Source organism: Microtus oregoni, unplaced genomic scaffold (assembly GCF_018167655.1).
Source record: "Microtus oregoni isolate MIOR12 unplaced genomic scaffold, Mior012 000036F_ref0000092, whole genome shotgun sequence".
Lineage (NCBI taxonomy): Eukaryota > Metazoa > Chordata > Mammalia > Rodentia > Cricetidae > Microtus > Microtus oregoni.
The window spans coordinates 11260156-11280160 of record NW_024543095.1 but is presented as its reverse complement, the minus strand read 5'-3'; the positions used below and the strand labels follow the sequence as shown (position 1 = coordinate 11280160).

General features: G+C 41.8%; 1 protein-coding gene across 4 annotated transcripts in view; it reads left to right on the top strand.

Annotated features, from left to right (window-relative positions):
* The window catches only part of Map4k3 (mitogen-activated protein kinase kinase kinase kinase 3), a 164534-nt gene extending 147925 nt beyond the window's left edge, over positions 1-16609 (top strand). For all 4 annotated transcript variants that reach the window (XM_041631040.1, XM_041631039.1, XM_041631038.1 and 1 more), the window contains 7 exons: positions 474-577; positions 4033-4204; positions 10495-10563; positions 10638-10730; positions 12344-12414; positions 14572-14627; positions 15211-16609. In XM_041631040.1, coding sequence (XP_041486974.1) covers positions 474-577; positions 4033-4204; positions 10495-10563; positions 10638-10730; positions 12344-12414; positions 14572-14627; positions 15211-15298 — 653 coding nt within the window. In that variant the 3' untranslated portion in view covers positions 15299-16609. The remainder of the gene's footprint in view (positions 1-473; positions 578-4032; positions 4205-10494; positions 10564-10637; positions 10731-12343; positions 12415-14571; positions 14628-15210) is intronic.
* The last annotated feature ends 3396 nt before the right edge of the window (positions 16610-20005 follow it).

Sequence of the window (20005 nt, the reverse complement as noted above, 5' to 3'; positions counted from 1 at the left end):
CATCAGTGTCAAAAGCACCCTGTGAGCCACCTGGGTTTGAATAGCCTCTCATTTGACAGCTTCTCCCCAGGTTCACGATGGTCCATTTGAATATCCTATCATGTGATAACTTCTCCCCCAAATTTACGTTGCTCCATTTGAATAGCCTCTCATTTGACAGCTTCTCCCCAAGTTCACATTGGACCTTTCTTCAGTATGGTGCAGCCTCAGCTGGCTTCCCTGCACTGCTCACATGACACCGGTCATGGTCAGCCTCCGTCCCACCTATGCATATAGCCGGCAGTCCTTCACGTGCTGGGTCTCCTGAGACAGTAGTTCTCATTCCCTTCTATGTAATTAGGGACAAACAGGCAGCCTGCTTTTGAGCTCTTGGTAATCTTTTTTTTTTTAAGGGGGAAGGAGGGAAGCATATAACTATTATTGTAAGGATTTTATATACTAAGAAGACTGATGTTACTTTTTTGCCTTTTCAGTAAGAAATCCTTACACGGGCCATAAATACCTGTGCGGGGCACTTCAGACTAGCATTGTTCTATTGGAATGGGTAGAACCAATGCAGAAATTTATGTTAATTAAGGTAAGCATTCGTGGCATCCTTAGTATGAGCTTTTCTGTTCTTTAAGATAAAACTTTTTTTTTCAGGTAATTCTCAATTCTGGTAATTTTTGGGTTGTGTGGTAGATTTAAAAGCTACATTGTTGGCCACATGAAAGTTGTACAAGAAACCAGAGAGATAGGGTATAGCAGTGAGGGACTGGAAGAAGCCCAGCCTTCCCTTGACCTCAGGAGAACTTGGGGCTTTTGTTTAAGTTTCTATAGGATCTTTCACTAAAAGTTCATCTTTGAAATACTTTCAAGGAGGTGTAGTTGGTTGCGACAGTGATGCCTGTATCCTAGCACATGGGAGATGGAGGCAAGAGGGTCAGGATTGCAAGGCCAGTCTGGGGTAATGAGACCCTGTCTCAGACCAAACAAAGGGGGGGGGGGGGTCTTTTTATAGTATAAAAGTTACGCCAAGTAAAGTTTTCAGTTGTTTTATTTGCTGTTGTGTGGTCGTATTTCATGAGCATTTGGTCCTTGTGGATAATCAGAGTCAGATAGCTGGAGTCACAGAGTCAGAGTTCTGGTTCCCTCAGAACTGTGGTGTGGAGCAGAATGTCCTGGGTCTGGCTTCTGTCACCTGAAGTCTACAGACAGCAGTGGCCAGCTTTAGTTCTCACATGAATATTACTCTCTGGTTTCATTGATGTTAAAGAAAATTTGAAAACCTTTTGTAGTAGTAATTCCAAAAATAATCTCACTGCAACAGAAATTATTTAAATTGAAGCCTAAGGGAAAGTAGCCTTATTAATTTCCTGGAGCATACAGCCTATTTGAAGCAAAATTGTATATGTGGTTTTTTTCTTCAGCCTTTCTTTTATCTTGCCTTGTTCGAAAAAGTATTTCCTAGGTGGAGCAGGAATGCTGGTACAGTTTGGTTTTTCCTATCTCCCTCCCTTACTCTGCTTCGACTACACCCTTCCTTCCTTCACTCTTCGCCTCTGTAAAACGAAAGCACTTTCAGCGTATCAGTTACCCACACACACTTGAGCATGGATGACATCCGTGGGTTGCTTTCTGTTATGTTAGACCATTTCCCCATTAAAGGAGCTAGGAAGTGCAGGAGGGTCTGGGGGCATGGTTCAGTGACTAAGAGTTCTTGCTGTTCCTGCATGAGACCCTCAGTGAGGCTCCTCATTTAAAAAGGGGGGGGGGGGGTATAAGCCAACTATGTCTCCAGTGCGTGAATGGTGTAGAGAGGGATCTCTGGGGCTGCTGGCCAGTCTGCCTGTCAGAGAAATAGCAAATTCCAGGGTCAGTGAGAGACTCTATCTCAAAGGAATAAGGAATCAAATGGTGGAGAAGACACCTGACATCCTCCTCTGGCCTATACACACACACATAACACACATGACATAGACACACAACACCCACACACATACAACACACAAAGCATGCAGTAGGGAACATGTGCTCTAAGACACAACAAGTTACAGGTTTCCCCTCAGTGGCTTTTCTGACTGACTGGTGAAGCCTGTGGCTAGCTCTCCTAGACGAGGTCAGTGCACACCGACCTTTCCTGCAGGACTGCCTTGCACCCTTTTCCTGACATTTCTATGTCTGCTGTGTGACTTCTATACACTGTACATTTTGATATTTATTTATTTTTCTCAATGTTGTTATGCTGTGACTGTCTATTAGATAGATGCATTAAATTTGCTTTCTATGTCCTTCCCCTTGGTGGTGTTCCTGGCAATATTTGCATCATTGGGCTGTGTTTTTGAGTGTTTTTTTGTTTTATCATAAATAAGGTTAAATTAGAGATCTTCCCAGCAACACTCTCTCACTCTAAAGACCTTGTTTGCTAGAGTAAGTCAGGTGCAGGGCCCAGGTCTAAGTCAGGAATCCATGCTGCTAGCGACGTATGCACTTAGCCTGATTATTACAGGGAGTCAAAACAGTTGGCTTCTTACATGCTCAGAAAAAAAAAGACAGAGAGCGCGAGAGACCCAGAAATATCATTTTCTTACTACATTTGTAGTCTTAGCCATATCTGAATGTTTTTTAATGTCTTTAAATTACCTGATGATAAATATGGAAGATTAGGCTGAAGATGGTCATTAGGAGCACATTCTACCCTTAGAGAGGACGTGAGTTCAGTTCCCAAAACCCATATCAGGTGGTTAGCACCTCCTGTAAGTCCAGCTCCATGGGCTCCAACATCTTTCTGTGCCTCCTGAGCTACCTGTATACACATACAAACACATCATTAAAAATTAAATGTTTTAAAAATAAGACAGTTTGGGGCTGGAGAGATGGCTCAGCGGTTAAGAGCATTGCCTGCTCTTCCAAAGGTCCTGAGTTCAATTCCCAGCAACCACATGGTGGCTCACAACCATCTGTAATGAGGTCTGGTGCCCTCGTCTGGCCTTCAGGCATACACACAGAAAGAATATTGCATGCATAAATAAATAAATATTAAAAAATTTAAAAAAAAAAATAAGACAGTTTTAGGTTTGGAAAGTTGAATCGGTGGTTATTCTTCCAGAGGACGCAGATTCAGGTCCCAGCGTCAACGTAGTGTTCACAACCATCCGTAACTCCGGTTTAGGAGACCTCACACTCTCTGCTGGCCTCAGTGTTCTATCCCTGCTGTTGCTCGCAGCCAATTGGATGTTTTCTAGCTCTTCTAAACAGCTGCCATGAACACTCTGGTGTAGTCTCCTGAGAATGCCGACCTTGTTCTGTAGATCCCCTCAAGTATTGAGTCATAACGCAAATGTTCAACATTGGTAGACAGTGTATCTAGCCGGAGTGACTGTCCCAGTATCTGTCCCCACTGCCCTTCACTTGGCTATCATTCTTTTTGTTGTTCTTTATTTTAGTTAATCTGGTGGATATGGACATATTTTGTTGTTTTGTCTCTGATTATTAATGAAGTTAGTGGGGTTTTTTTTATTATTTTCAGATTTCCAAACTGGGAATGTGTTTGTTTTCTTTATAGCAACATAAAAATAAATTTAAAAAATAATAAATAAATTTAAAGTTATATAATTTTAAAGTTATATAAATTTATATAAAGTTAGAGTGGCATTGTATCAAAGTTAATGTATTGGTGAAATCCCCTGAGATGGGAGGCTAGATTTCTCTTCTCGTTCATGTGTGGGCTGGTATTTCTCGTCTTCCTCCATGTTTGCTCATGGTAAGAAAAGCAACCGAGTCTAACTGACGTTAGTCACTCAGCTCCTGAACTTCGTTTTCTCACTCACAAGAGAGATGAGATAGATTTCTTTCTAGCACTAGTATCCAAATATTGTGTGATTTCAAGTTAATGTTAATAAAGATACTTTGTACTTCAGATTTATCTGCACACTTTGGGTTTCGGGAGCAAGAAGCAGTCTTGAGAGCAGAAATCCCTTCAGATCTCTCACTGCTGCTCCTGGAGGATGTGGCCTTGGTCCCTCTGCTCAACTTGTGTGTGTGTCTCTCCAGCACATAGACTTTCCGATGCCGTGTCCACTCCAGATGTTTGAGATGTTGGTGGTCCCTGAACAGGAGTACCCTCTGGTTTGTGTTGGGGTCAGCAGAGGACGAGACTTCAACCAAGTGGTTCGATTTGAGACTGTCAATCCAAATTCTACCTCGTCGTGGTTTACAGAATCAGGTTTGTGATCGTTGTGTAATTAGTAAAGCCACTGCATTAGTTGTTTTAAAGGCAATAAGTGTTCTGTATTTCCCAGCAAGCAGAAACTGCATAAAAAGCCAGTCTAAAATAACTCTATTAGTAAACAAGAAGAGATAACATGCTCTACACTTGAATTAGTGTGTTCAACACATTTTAAACAATTTGATTGAAAAACAGATATATAGAAAGTACATACAGTGTTTAAATGTGGAAATGAGTTTTGTGTGTGAATCTGTTATATATCTTGATTATTTGTACATTATTGTGGCCAAATACATACCAAGAACAACTTAAAATTCATTTTGGCTCATGACTTCAAAATGCTTCAGCCACCATGGCAGGGAAGCAGAGCAGTTCTTGATACCGGGAGCATGTGATGAGCCCCCATTCAGATCATGACAGACCAGAAGTCAGAGAACAAGACGTGAGGTAGGAGACAGGCCATTATCTTGAGAGCCCTGTCCCTGTTGGTGAACTTCCATCAGCAAAACCCTCCTTCCTAAGGATCCCACAGCTTCTCAAAATAGTACCACTAACCAATCAGGAGCAAGAATAAAACATGAGGGGCCAGCAAGGAGGCTTGTGGGTAAAGGTGCTTGCTGCCAGAGGTGCTGACCAGAGTTCTATTCCGGGGACCCACACTGCAGAGCACTGACGCCTACAGGTTGTCCTCTGGTCTCCACACACACAAGTAAAATGTAAAATGAAAGGTTTAAGACCTATACCAATTGAAAACATTTCAGATTCGGACCATAACCATATATATTTGTTAAGTGTTTTTCATAGAAGCACTCATGTCTTAGCATAAAATGAGGTAGATACCAGTGTGGTCTTCTGATTTTTGAAGAGTACATTACTTAAAGTCATGCACTTCAGACAGCTGTGCTGTGTGAACTCCTTCAGCCGGTAGCCTTTAAGATACTGGCCCGCTCTGGGCATGGCCATACACAGATATAAAAACGTGTGCAGCTCCTTGGCTGCTGGATTCGGGTCCTGTTCCCTTGTGCAGAGGATTGCTGATCTGTGAGTATGCCTCTAAATAAGGAAACTTTATTACACTCCATTCTGAGGTAGTGTGGGACTATTTTATTATAATCAGCAACATCTGGCACCAAAAAAAAAAAAAAAAAAAAAACGGTGGAATCAGGGAGATGCCATGTAGCTGCCAAAGGAGAAAGACACCCTTACCAACAACAAGCCTCATGGTAAAATACAAAATAATAAAAATGGATTACTTTAGGATGTAGGAGTTGGTTAATAAGAAACCTGAGCTAATAGCCTGAGCAGTGTTTTAATTAATACAGTTTCTGCCCTGGGTCTGGGCAGCCAGGAAACACCAAGTGGTCTCTATCCACACAGCTGTTTATCTTCTGTAGGCTGCTGGTGTGACAGGGTAATAGAGTGCACAGTTAATGCACAGCACACACAAAGCTCGGTGTTTTGGTGGCTGCAGAGAAGGCACAGCAATGAAGAGCGTGTCAGACAGCTCACAACCACCTGCAACTCCAGCTCTAGGGGATCTGACACCTTCCAACCTCCGAGGGAACCTGCATTCATGTGTACATCTTTACACATAAATGCATAATTAAAAATAAAATCTTAAAACACACACACACAAAGCCTGGAGGCTAATCCCAACCACTCTTTCTCCCCCTCAAAATCTAGAAATGACACACATTTCCAATAATTTTACTTTAAAAAGGCTATATTAGTATTTCCAACTGAATCATGTTTCTCAAAAAACCAAGTAACAGCTTGTTATATGAGCAAATAGTCTTCATATTTTGTGGTGCTTTCCGTCTCTTTTCACACTAATTTCTAGAGTTTTATGTAACTCAGTTGTTTGGTGTTACTATTCACAAGAAGATCGAGTCTTTGTGACGACCGTAGTAATGAAGCAGCCATTCACAGCTGCCAGAGCCAAGCACGGAGGTGCACACCGAGAGTCCCAGCACTTAGGAGGCTGAGTCAGAGAAACAGCTACCCTGGGCTATATAACCAGAACTTAGTCTCAAAAAGAAATACTTTAAAAATATAGACATTTATTAACACTTACATTTTCAAGTATCTAAATATAAATTTTACCTTTTTAGTCGTACTGCATCACTTTAGTAGGGTGTCAGTAGAGTGGTTAGCAAAGGCCAGTGCTTCCCAGTGTGAGCTCCATCAGTGTACTCCGTGAGAGCAGTTAGCAAAGGCCAGTGCTTCCCAGTGTGAGCTCCATCAGTGTACTCCGTGAGAGCAGTTAGCAAAGGCCAGTGCTTCCCAGTGTGAGCTCCATCAGTGTACTCCGTGAGAGCGGTTAGCAAAGGCCAGTGCTTCCCAGTGTGAGCTCCATCGTGTACTCTGTGAGAGCAGTTAGCAAAGGCCAGTGCTTCCCAGTGTGAGCTCGATCGTGTACTCCGAGGCCCCAGCTCCAGACTGCGTCGTTTGGTAAACCACAGTCGGTGCTGGTGATATGAAAGGAGATCACTGTGCTTTTTTTTTTTAAGATTTATTTTTACTTTTTTTTTTTAATTTATTGAGTTCTACATTTTTCTCTGCTCCTCTCCTCCCCCCTTCAATTCTCCCCCAAACTCCTCATGCTCCCAATTTACTCAGGAGATATTGTCTTTTTATACTTTTCTACTTCCCATGTAGATTAGATCTACGTAAGTCTCTCTTAGTGTCCGCATTGTTGTCTAAATTCTCTGGGATTGTGGTTTGTAGGCTGGCTTTCTTTGCTTTATGTTTAAAAACCACCTATGAGTGAGTACATGTGATAATTGTCTTTCTGTGTCTGGGTTACCTCACTCAAAATAATGTTTTCTAGCTCCGTCCATTTTCCTGCAAAATTCAAGCTGTCGTTATTTTTTTCTGCTGTGTAGTACTCCATTGTGCAAATGTACCACATTTTCCTTATCAATTCTTCAATCAAGGGGCATTTAGGTTGTTCCAGGTTCTGGCTGTGACAAACAAAGCTGCTATGAACATAGTTGAGCACATGTCCTTGTTGAGCATCCTTTGAATATATACCCCAAAGTGATATTACTGGGTCTTGAGGAAGGTTGTTCCTGAGAATTTGCCACGCTGACATCCAAAGGGGTTGTACCAGCTTGCACTCCCACCAGCAATGCAGAAGTGTTCCCTTTTCCCCACAACCTCTCCAGCATAAGCTGTCATCAGTGTTTTTGATCTTGGCCATTCTTACAGGTATAAGATGGAATCTCATAGTTGTTTTGATTTGTATTTCTCTGATGACTAAGGATATTGAACATTTCCTTAAGTGTCTTTCAGCCATTTTAGATTCCTCTGTTGAGAGTTCTCTGTTTAGGTCTGTACTCCATTTTTTTATTGGATTATGTGATCTTTTGGTGTCCAATTTTTTGAGTTCTTTGTGTATTTTGGAGATCAGACCTCTGTCTGATGTGGGGTTAGTGAAGATCTGTTCCTATCCTGTTTTGTCTTGTTGACCGTGTCCTTTGCTTTACAGAAGCTTTTCAGTTTCAGGAGGTCTCATTTATTGTTTCAGTGTCTCTGCTGCTGGGGTTCTATTTAGGAAGTGGTTCCCTTGTGCCAATGTGTTCAAGTGTACTTCCCACTTTCTCTTCTATAAGGTTCAGTGTGGCTGGCTTTATGTTGAGGTCTTTGATCCATTTGGACTTGAGTTTTGTGCATGGTGATAGATTTGGTTCTATTTTCATTTTTCTACATGTTGATATCCAGTTATGCCAGCACCACTTGTTAAATATGCTTTCTTTTTTTCCATTTGATATTTTTTGCTCCTTTGTCAAAGATCAAGTGTTCGAAGATGTGTGGATTGATATCCGGGTCTTCGATTCAGTTCTATTGGTCCTCCTGCCCTTCCACAGGTTCTGGGTTCTATTCACAGCACCCACATGGTAGCTCACAGCTATCTGTAACTCCAGTTCCAGGGGCTCTTATGGCCTCCTAAGAAACAGGTAGTGAAGTGATACACAGACAGACATACAGACCAAACACCCATAACTCATAAATAATAAATTTCTTTAAATTCATGTGTATGCAAACCTCAGACTGATAGGAAAGACAAGACAGTCGATGCCTTGGATGGACAGCTGCACTACCTTGAGTACAGATGTCTCCTATAATTGGTATTCTTGTGCTCAGCATCTTTAATGAAACTTTAAATGATTTAAAGCTCAGATATGTATATAAGTTAATGACTATCTCTGAAGTATTTGTGAGGATGTTTGAAAATTATTCCTATATAATTATTTCTTCAAATATTAAATGTGTATCGCCAAGTTGCTGAACAGGCACTTCCTCTATGGCAACTTACCCTAATTACCTTAGCAAATATTAAGTCTGATTAGTCCTTTTGCAGAAGTTTGATTATAGTTTGAAATTCATATTGTACTGTAGCAAAATAAAAGACATACAACATTAATTTTTTGGTAAATAAACCAGATTGAACTCTCACACTTTAAAAAAATTACCTTTAAATGTCTTATCTTTAGTTTTTAAACAACCTATTGATGGTGAAAGCCCCTTTTACTTTTTTCTTTCTAAAAATACTATAGAGCCAAGTGCGATGGTACACACCTGTAATCCCAGCACTTCGGAGGTGGAGGCAGGAAGATCAGGAGTTCGAGACCAATCTCAGCTACATAGTGAGTTCAAGGCCAGTCTTGACTACATGAGACCCTCACCCCAAAACCACAGCAACACACACACACTGCTATGGAATGTTGTGCTGTACAATAGAGAATGGACACCTCAAAGGGGAAATGTGAAAGAAAGGTTTCTAGTAAGCTTTGTTAGGCAGAAGAAAGAGTAAGAGGTACTGGTGACTCACACCTGTGAGCCCAGCACTCAGGAGCCTGAGACAGGAAGATTACAAGTCAGCCTGGGCTAGGAGAGAGACAGTCTGTCAGAACTGGATAGGGATAGGGGTTAAGAAGGAGAAATGGAGAGAAGGAACAAAAGACACAGCAGACAGACATACACATACACACACGAATTGAGGGAACTTTTATACTCAACACATGAAGCCAAGGTGTTAAACGACACACTGAACTCAAAACCTTTCTTCACAGAGACTTGTGGAAGGAAGCTGTATGTAACATAGCCCTTTGCAGTATTTTAAGATTTGTCTTTGGTTCTCCCAAAGTCTGATATGATCTCCATTATCCACTGTCTTCCCTGTGAGACAGCTGGGGCACACCTGCTTTCTAGTTTCATCTCTATTTCACAGGAAAAGATTGCTGGGTGAGAAATATTTTGCTGCCAGTCAGTTTCACTAATGTCTTAGTTCTCAGAGTGTTTTAATTGTAAACGCAATCTAATTGTTAGACAAAAGGCTCATTTCCTACAAATGACTTTAACTCCCTTCCAAGAAACTTCACTTGCTTTTATCTGAAGGATTTTTATAAATACAGAAAGTATCTCTCAGCGTTCACGAGAGAAAGATAGAGGAAATAATTTAGGTTCTTAACTTCCATTGCCCATTCATCACACTCCAATTTCTTGGAAATCTTGAAAGCGTTGTTCAGGCATCAGTGTTTCCTAAAGAAAATCCGGGGCCCAGGAGATGGCTCCGTGGATGCAGTACTGCTGGGGCAAGCATGAGGAACTGAGTTTGATCCCCAATACCACTTGTTGCGCATCTGTGCTGGGGACAGAGTCAGGAGGACTCCACAGCCTGTTAGCCAGCCAGTTTAACTGAAACAAAAAGTTCCAGGTTCAATGAGAGGCCCTGTCTCAAAAGAAAAGAATTGTAGAAGACACCCAGTGTTGACCTCTAGCCTACACACAGAACACAGCCAAACACAAAACACACAATCGTCTACACACTCCACAAACACATTAGGAGCCTCTGAAAAAAACCTCGGTATTTTAACTTACTTATAGTTAAAAAGTAGTTTAACCCTCCAATTCTTTTATTTAATATACATTGATTACATGAGCTAGGTGCTTGCATCTGGTGATTGTTCAAAGCACAGCCCAGATGGTCTGAGTTTAAAGTCAGAAATTGGCCAGAACTGTAATATACAAGATGAGACTCCTTGTTTTAAATGTAAATATAAATAATGCCCTCATCCGTGGTAGAACTGACAGGAGCCAGCTCTGCTGTGCCCGTTGTCCACATTGCCTTCAGAACACAGTGGTCCAGGGCAACCACTGTACGTGCCCTGCAAGAAATGTCCATCCATTTAAAGTGCAGCCATCCGCAGTTCTTTCTTTAAGAAAGAAGACATTGTAAATTTTGTGGTTTTCTATGACTTTATCTGGCTGTATTTGTGTTGTAGATACCCCACAGACAAACGTCACTCATGTGACCCAGCTGGAGAGAGACACCATCCTCGTGTGCTTGGATTGTAAGTTTCCGTTTGCATCTTCTTTGGTAATATTCCTCTCTTTATACTCTTGAGTGACTTCGGTTTTTCTCTAGGTTGTATAAAAATAGTGAATCTCCAAGGAAGATTGAAATCCAGCAGGAAATTATCATCAGAACTCACCTTCGATTTCCAGATAGAATCCATAGGTGAGTCGTTGCTTTGTTTTTCTTTGCATTGACAACTATTTAAAATGATCTGTCTGATAGTTACAGATGTTGTAAATATATATTGCTAGGGCCTTTTTCATTTGGGTATAATATGAAGTCACTGTCAGGCTCCTTCTACATCCTCTAAGTCTGTGAGGTAGTCACAAGCTGTAATGTGTTCTTCCTCACAGCTGTGGCATTCACAAAAGAAAGTTAAACAGCATTTCTTATAACATGTTTATGAGTTTACATTTCCTCCAGAATCCTGTAGATTCCCTATAAGTACTCTAAAATTTGGCACTCGGTACATCCTCTGTGGTTTTGCCATTGTTGCCTGATGTTCAGAGGACTTTGGTATGTAAGAATTCTTCTCCTGAGAGTAGTGATGCATCCGTGTATCCCTAGGATGCAAGAGGCTGAGACAGAAAGAATGTGAGTTCATGGCCAGCCTGGGCTACATAGCAAGTTCCAGTTCAGCCTCAAAAACCTAGCAAGACCCTGTCTCAAAAAGACAAAACTTAGTTCTTGCCATTTTCTCATGATTGGTTGTATTCTCTGGAAGGGATTTCTGGCAATACCAGATTTTAAAGTGCTGAGAAAGTAAAACAGAAATGATCGTGAAGTGTGGTTCTGAAGAGAAGAATAATGAGCACTTACTGTGCCCAGCTTGGGGGTTTGAGGTTTGAGGTTTTTAAGTATTTTACCAATAAAACAGTTTTTTTCATGTACATACATTGGCAGAGGGTGAGGCCAAGAGCAAACAGTTTGTCAACACAGATACAAACAGGAAGAAGAATGGTACAAAGAGAAGGACCAGAGTGTTGTGTGTCAGTGGAAAAATGATGCCAGCACCATTGATTTTCTGCAGGAAACAAATCAGATTTCTTTCTCACAGTTACACTATATCAAAGATGTAAATATGGAACTGAAAGATAGGAAATACATAGAACTGATAGGTAGAAACAATAAAACTGAAATTTGCCTTATTTATGTCTGCGCCCTATGAGCTGCTCCTGATGCTATGATTCAGAAAATATTGTGCAGGTTTTCAAAACCAGGCACAAGAATGAGGAGTATGCCATTGTTTATGACAAATGGATGGCAGTTGGAAACTTCAACATAAAATTATCTTGACAGCGTAGAACTAGTTAATGCAGACAGATGTGAGAATGATGCATACACAGTTGACTGCAGTGCTGTCCAAGAGAGGAAGGCAGGCCAAATGAGATCTGGGCTGAGTTGAGGGGGTCCAGGTGTTGTCTTTGTTTGAAGCAAAGGGAAATGTGGTCGAATATTTAGATCTGATAATTGGGAAGAGTGTGCATATGGCTTCTCTACTGTTGCCTGTACTTTTCTGTGTGTTCATATGTTTTATTTTTAATTACTTTACCAAAACAAATGTCTAGTGCATATTTTCAGTAAGTTTTTTCATACCAAAAAGATGAATGCATCCTGTATATTAATGTTTTAAATCCCAGAGGTAAAGATGCCATTTCTGTGCATACTGAGATTAGCGATGGGACCATTGCTGTGCGGGATAGGCAGCCATGAAGGGATGCTTGTCCCTGAACTTCTTTACTATTAGCAGTGACTAAGTTGTTCTTGCCTTCTAGTTTGTCTACAAGACAGTGTGCTCGCTTTCTGGAAACACGGGATGCAGGGCAGAAGTTTTAGATCTAATGAGGTAAGCCATCCTCTTTGAAGTGTGTTCATTAAGTTGTCATCAGAAGCCAGACGTCTTAGTGTTAGGAGGCTTGGGCTGGAGGATTATTTGAATTAAAAGTTCAAATCCAATCTAAGCTACATAGTGAGACCTGTCTCCTTTTATTGTTGCTCTTTTAATTGAAAATAGATTCCTTTCTCATACAGTCCATCCCAACCACAGTTTCCCCTCTCTCTATTTCTCCCAGCTCTCCTCCTCCCCTCTCCCCCAGATTCACTTCCCCTCTGTTTCCTTTTCAGAAAAGCCTCCAAAAGTTGACAGCCAAACAGGACAAAACAGGATACAATAAGATTAGGCACATGCCCTCCTATCGAGATGGACAAGGCCACCCAATGGAGTTAAAAAGTCAGAGATACACCCACTCCCACTGTCAGGTGTCCCACAAAAACAAGCTAACAGCCTTAACACAGACACAGAGGACCTGGCCAGGATCCCGTGCTTGCCAGTTCAGTCTCTGTGAGCCCGTATGAGCCCTGCTGAGTTGGTTCTGAGGGCCATGCTCTGATGCCCTCCATCCCCTCTGACTCCTACAGTCTCTCCTCCCTCTCTTCCAAGGGCTTCCCCAGTCTCCTGAGAGGAGAGACCGATGGAGACCTCCAACTCTCTCCACATAATGTCTGGCTGTGAATCCTTAAAACAAATTAGATGACACAAAATCTGTGTCAAGCAATTCTTTCAACTGTACCAAGTTCCTGGGTGATGCCTGCAGTGCTGTGTGCTGCTGTGTTTAGTGCGGTGCTGAGAGCAGCGGCACTGTCTCCTCTCTGTCAGCCACACAGCTCCATCCATCCTTCCTGCTTCCACTAACCGCCTCAGACGCGAGTCAGCTGACTCCTTCACCTCCCAGACACGCGTCAACAGCAGTGACCCCGCAAGCCTTGAGGAGCAACCTTGCCTCCTGACCCTGCTGCCTTTGTTCATGTGACATGATGGTTGTCCCCTTTGCATGAGCACTTCTTGCTGTACCGAAATAACTCTTAAAACATATGACGTACTTAATTCAGCTCAGCCTTTCTGCTGGCAATGCTGGTTAGCATGAGCAAGAAGAATGGTTGCCCCTGAAATATTATAGACAGGTAAAACCATCAAAGACTTCCCTGGGATCCCCAAGCTGATCTCAGCAGCGTCACTCGAGCACGTTGTGAAATAGAAAAGGGGGCTCAGGCAGGAGAAAGAAGGAAAGAAAATTTGTCCAACAAGTTACATGGAGGCCTTTTTTAAAAGTACACAGTGAGATCCTCAGTGCGCCCCCAACAACATCACATCCTTCCTCAGGCACTCACAGGCCTGAGCCACTGTTGCTGAAGTGAAGGTCTTTCCTTCACCAGAGCTGGGTCTCTAGAACAGCTCATTGTAGGATTTTGATGGAAGAAATTTCACTTCAACATCAAATTGAATGTTTAAGTTTCAACCTACAACACTGAAGGGCTTTTTGCTAGAAGCATAGTGGACTATTTTGTGTTCTCTAAGCCATCAACACCAAGCTTCTCTTTTTCGTGGTCTCAATCTTTGTTCCTCAAGTGGTTTGCAGTTGGTCACACTGAGGAGCAGCAAAGCAGGGGAGCAGCTTGTTCGTCTAGAACAGTCCCTAGAGAAGTGCCAGGAGGGCTGTTCCAGTCCCCGGGAACAGAACTGTCCCAAATGCAAACTCTGCACTGCCTTTCCAGGGTTTACTGTCACAGTTCATAGCAGGCACTCGAGGCCCAAACCAGATTTTAAAGATTTTCTGGAAGCCTATGATCTAGCAACTAATTTTCTTTCACCGTTATTTTAGGATTAATTCCAGATTCACCACAGTTAAGTTTCTCCTTAACTAAACACTTGCTGTGAGTATAAGCATATAACACATGGTGAGGCAGAGACCGTCTCCATGCTACAGACTGGGAGCTTGTGGGTGGTGGTGTTTGCAGTACTGTGACCCAGAACCTATCCTACCAGGGTTTTATACGGCAGCCAGGCGCGATGCCACTTACTTAAGAGACTGAGGCAGGAGGATCAGGAGTGCAGGTCTATCCTGGGCTGCATAGCAAGACTGTCTCAAAAGAAAGGAGGAATTTTTAAAAGATTTTTGTATCTTTATTTTGAGGAATTTTTAAAAATTATTTTTTAACTAAACAGGTAACACAAGAAATTTCAGATAACACAAGAATTTTCAGGCTCCTTGGATCTGACAGGTATGAGGATGGGTGTTACAGAATGTCCACTACTAAGTATGTTCTCCAGGTCCAGTGCAAGGCTGGTCACTCTTTCAGGAAAGTTGAAATTTCTGCATGTTCAACACTGTCTGCTCCTTTTTTTTAACTATTGAGAGACGAATCTGAGTAGCAGGAACTCGTGGGCCTGGCAGGACTTATTTGCTGCAGTCACTCTGTTGAAAGTGACTCACAGTGCATGTTAACAAACAGAACTCCATTTTCATGCCAGATAAGATTCTGAACTTCTATTCTGAATTATCAGATTCTAAAGTGCAAGTTGTGTAGGATTAATAGGAAGAACCAAGCCTCTCTCCCTCTCCTCATCCCTTGCCCTTTACCCCCAAGTCCTAGAAGAACTTTGATCTGCACATAGGCAGTGGTGGGTGCCTCCCAGAGCTGGAACTGGCCCTTTAATCATAGTTCCTGGAAAGGGATCTGTGTAAGGCAGCCGGGCGGCATTTAGAGAGCTTTCTGACAGAGAGGGAGTGACTTTTTTTTTAACTGATGTTAGTTTTCATAAATAAATGACTTTGTTTTGTTGTGTGTTTCTTACTACTTCTAGGGTTGTGGTTTTGGAAAGTAGGCCAACTGATAACCCAACAGCAAACAGCAATTTGTACATCTTGGCGGGTCATGAAAACAGCTACTGAAGACATGGTATTGTTGACAGTGACCTGTAGAGACGGGGCCCACGGCCGCCGCAGCGTTTGTGGATGCAGGGAGCTGTGCAGAAGCTGCAGGCACCTGGCTTCAGTTCCTTCTAATTTATTGTGGATGAGACAGTGGGAGAACTTTTGTTTTGAGTGGTATGATATATTTAGCGTACCGAACCACACAAGTGCTTAATTCACTGTATGTAATCTTTGTACATAGCAGCAGTATTTTTCTGTGAAACTTCATTTGCTGAAGACATACACTAAGAATTGATGTAGATAATGTACTTTTATGAGATGTAAAAGTGTCTTATCTGTACAGATGTAAATGTTGATTAAAATGCAACTGGGGTTAATATTTTAAGAATTCTTTAGTATATTCTTGGGTGTGGTTATATTACAAAATGGGATGCCGGCAATGAAACAAGACATTTAACACTATTGTATTTTTATTATATGTAATTTAGTAATATGGATATAAATCTTGTAACTTTTGAAATGGTAACGAGCTGTAATCATTTTATAATCTTGTTTTTAATTTTAATGTGAGCACTGGTGTTTCTCCTGCACAGAGCATTGAGCTGTGATGAGCTGAGTCATGGAGACAGCTGTGACGCCAGAATCTGCATTTGGCTCCACAACACCTTTTTACATGTGTTTGGATTGTTTTCTATGTGAAAGAAACAGATTAGCCACCTGTTGTAGTAACTGATTTGTTTTCTATTGAAGCAGAATCGTGTAAGATTGCTGTCCGTGCTTAGGACACTGCTTGAAAACACCTGCAATCACAGAATGGCGGTGCCATGATAGAGCCCGCAGTTGTCGAGTTACAGTGTGCGCACTGTCCGGATCCACACCAGACATTTCACATAATCACACTGAAAAGCTGTAACATTCCAGAGCGATCAGATTTCTCATGGAATTTTTACTTTTGTTGGCCTTTTTGTTTTTATCACTTTCATATTTCTTTTGATTTAGAGTATTAATACATGGCCAAATAATTTAGTTACTACCTCATATAAACATTATAATGGTTACTACATATCACAGGAACTTAGTTTGGTTAAAATCATTTTTGATTGTTTTTTCCCCAATGGAATATATCTATCTTATAAAGATGGGTATCAAGTTATAGCAAAATGCACACTTCTGGCTCTCTTTGGTATATGTTCTTTATATTTTGATGTGAGTATGTATACACTAAGAACAAGCTAAATTGTGATTTATGCTCCTCATTTATTTTAATTGATAATGGTTTTAAATATGTTCCTGATTGTACATACTGTAAAATAAACATGTTTTTTAACATGCTGTTGAGTAGTTGCTTCTCATCTGCCTTAGCAACATTAAGGAGAAATGCTTTGATTGAGAAATGCACTTAAAAGAGTCATCATGATTTGATCTGTGTTTTTAAGATAATATTCTCACAGTTGAAAAAAGGTCATCTTTTGTAGAATCATGGATTCTTGTCAGGAAAATTAAACACTCATGATATTTTGGTTAGAGCAAGAGTTGGTAATTAATATCTTAGCCAAATCTAGCCTACCCCCTATTTTTGTCAATAAAGTTTTTTTTATTTACTTTTTAAGTATACAATATTCTGTCTGTGTGTATGCCTGCAGGCCAGAAGAGGGCACCAGACCTCATTACAGATGGTTGTGAGCCACCATGTAGTTGCTGGGAATTGAACTCAGGACCTTTGGAAGAGCAGGCAATGCTCTTAACCTCTGAGCCATCTCTCCAGCCTTGTTAATAAAGTTTTATGAGAACACAGCACCAGTTATGTATTGACCTGTTGTCTAAGACCATGTTGTTATGAGAACACAGCACCAGTTATGTATTGACCTGTTGTCTAAGACCATGTTGATACTTAAGTGTCAGACTTGAATGGTTTCAGAGGAACAGCCTGGCCTGCAAAGCTCAAGTGTCTACCGTCAGGCCCTTTACAGAACGTGTTTTGTCACAGCCTGAGATAAAACAGCCAAGGAGCGTTGGGGGTGCAGTGCTGAAGGTCAGGAATCCAAAGATGGGGTGGGAAGAACGTGGCGTGGCTGCGTGACCAAGAGATGCTGTTCCTGTTGACTCTTTACACAACCTGTTAGAGCCATTACTTCAGAGCCATTACTGTGTCTAGAATCGGAGCAGTTATGGTTATTACTTTTCTAATACATCATACACAACCGACGTTAATTTTGTAATCACCTTTATAAGAATAACATCACTAACTAGCTGAAAAACAGACTTGTGGGCAAACTTTTAAGAAACCAGATTCTGCTCTTAGCATTGGCTACCAAGGCGGATGATGCTGTTGTAGGTTACATCTCAGCAAAGTTCACATTGAACCACCAAGCACTCCGAAATACCGCCCCTCCCTGAACGTGCCTATAACTGGTTGTATTTCACAAAATATCCCTGGAATCAAACTCTTTAGGAGTAAGGGCCACTAATCTTTGTTTCTATGAGGTATAAATTGTTCTGATAGGCCCCATGAGTAAGAACCGCAGGTATAGATTAAGTCAGCATCTCTGAATATGGCCCGAGGATCACTGGTTTCGGAGAATCATTTGGATGACAGTTTCCAGTGCACACCCCTAGGCTCTGCAGACGAGATCCACGCACATCAATGTTGAAAACAGTCATTCAACTAACATTCCGGATGCCTTTCTTGTTAACTGTGCTTCAGAAAAGGTGTGTCTGAGTTGTGTTTAAGTAGAGACCACAAAACAAAGGTCTCGTCATTCCCATCATTACTAGCACAGACGGGAAAGTACCGGACTAGGGGTTGGGGGTGGGGGGTGGATAGCCTGTAAACCCTGAAAGGACTTCTAACAATCTGTTGGGGATTTCCTATTGAGGTAAGTCAGAAATCCATCCAGTGAGGGTACTTGGTGGCATGAAGGTAAATAGCAGAAGTACACAGTGTGCTAAGGATTATATGCCTGTAATCCCAGCTGTGGAGGAAGACCACTAGTTCAAGGCCAGGCTGTGGAGAGCAAGTGCTCTCTCCCGCATTTCCTCTCTCCCTTTCCCACCATATAGATGTATGTAAACACACACACATACATATATATGTATATACACATATTCTTTATATAAATATTCTTTATATGATATAAGTACACATATAAACAAAAGATACCGTGATTGTGCTTTAGGGAAATAAACAGCATAGGTACAGGAAAAGAAACTTAAAAGTATGCAGGAGTAGTTCGAGGCCAGCCTGGTCTACAAGAGCTAGTTCCAGGACAGGAACCAAAGCTACGGAGAAACCCTGTCTTGAAAAAAAAAAAAACAAAAAAGTATGCAGGAGTGGTCTGGTAGGAGAGAGGCTAAAGTTTAGACATGCAAAAATACTGCATGTTCAAGTGATATTGGATGCCGTGGAGCCTAAAGCATGTGGACCAGGCACAGTGCTGGAGAGCAAAGGTGGGCCAGCCAGAGTCTATAGGTAAGTAGCTTGGAGAAACCAGGAGTGTGCACAGTCATCCCAGTATTTAGGAGGCAGAGATAGGAGACTCAGTTCATTGTCTTCCTTGGCTACTTATCAAGTGTTCTGACCAGCCTGGGAAACATGAGATCCTATCTCAAAAGAGTGGAGAGGAGCCCAGTCGTGGTGCCTAAGGCAGGCAAATCCCTGAGTTTGAGGCCAGCCTTTTGTACATTCCAAGTTTGAGGACAGCCAGGACTTAATAGAGAGACCCTGTCTCTGAAGAAGTAGAAAAAAAAAAAGTCAGGTGGCAGGCTGGAGATGTGAGTCGGTGGATAAAGCATTTTCCAAGCGAGTGTAAAGACCCGGGTCTGAACGCCTAGAACTCATCAAGTAAAGCTGTGCTCAGTAGCAGCCCTTTGCAGTCCTAATGCTCTTGGGGCAAGAGCTGGAGAGACAGGACAAACTCCCTAAGTTCACAGGTCACTCTCATACACAAAAGCAAACAAAGACCCTGTTTCAAGGTGAAAAACAAGACACCAAAGGCCACACACACAGTCCAGTAAAAATGAAAAAAGCCCCACAGATTTATACATAAAGTGACTTGATACACCTGATAAGAAATGTCTTCTGGCGTAAGGTCAGAAACCATACAAAAATGTGTAGGTGTTTTTAGGTGAATTTAGTGGATTCATGGTTCTGGTCCTGAAAGAGGAGCAAGATGCATGTGGTCACTAGTTTAATTTCGTTTAAAATGTCATACTTGAGCATATTCGTGAGGAATGGGGGATGAGGTAGGGAAGACACCTGTATGGAATAAGGGAAGTTTGGGCAACGTATATAGGGACAAAGAAAAGAGAAACATGGTAGGTGTTATGTGTGTGCCTTGACCTGCTGTTTATTTGCCGATAACGACTCGATTTCTCTTTCCTGAGGTTTAGCACGTTTGTCTCTATGTCACATTCAATGATGTTTACCTTACTTTCTTCTCCACTTGGGTGACCAACCTTGTCCCTTACTCTGAATCCGCCAGGCACTCTGGAGCATCATTGCTGAGTTAACGAAAAAGATGTCAGTGAGCCACGGCGGATGACTCAGAACCTGACTCCAAACAGTACAAGATAATAGAGCTAAGAATGATGGATAACTAACTCAAGGCTGCCCTGGCAGGGAACGAACCCAGCGAGTTCTGGGAGGAAACCTTTGTCCGGAAGCTGCACAGCCTGCGCGTCCCCGTTGCCCTGGCAACGCCACTGTGGCTTGTTCTCTCGGGAGTT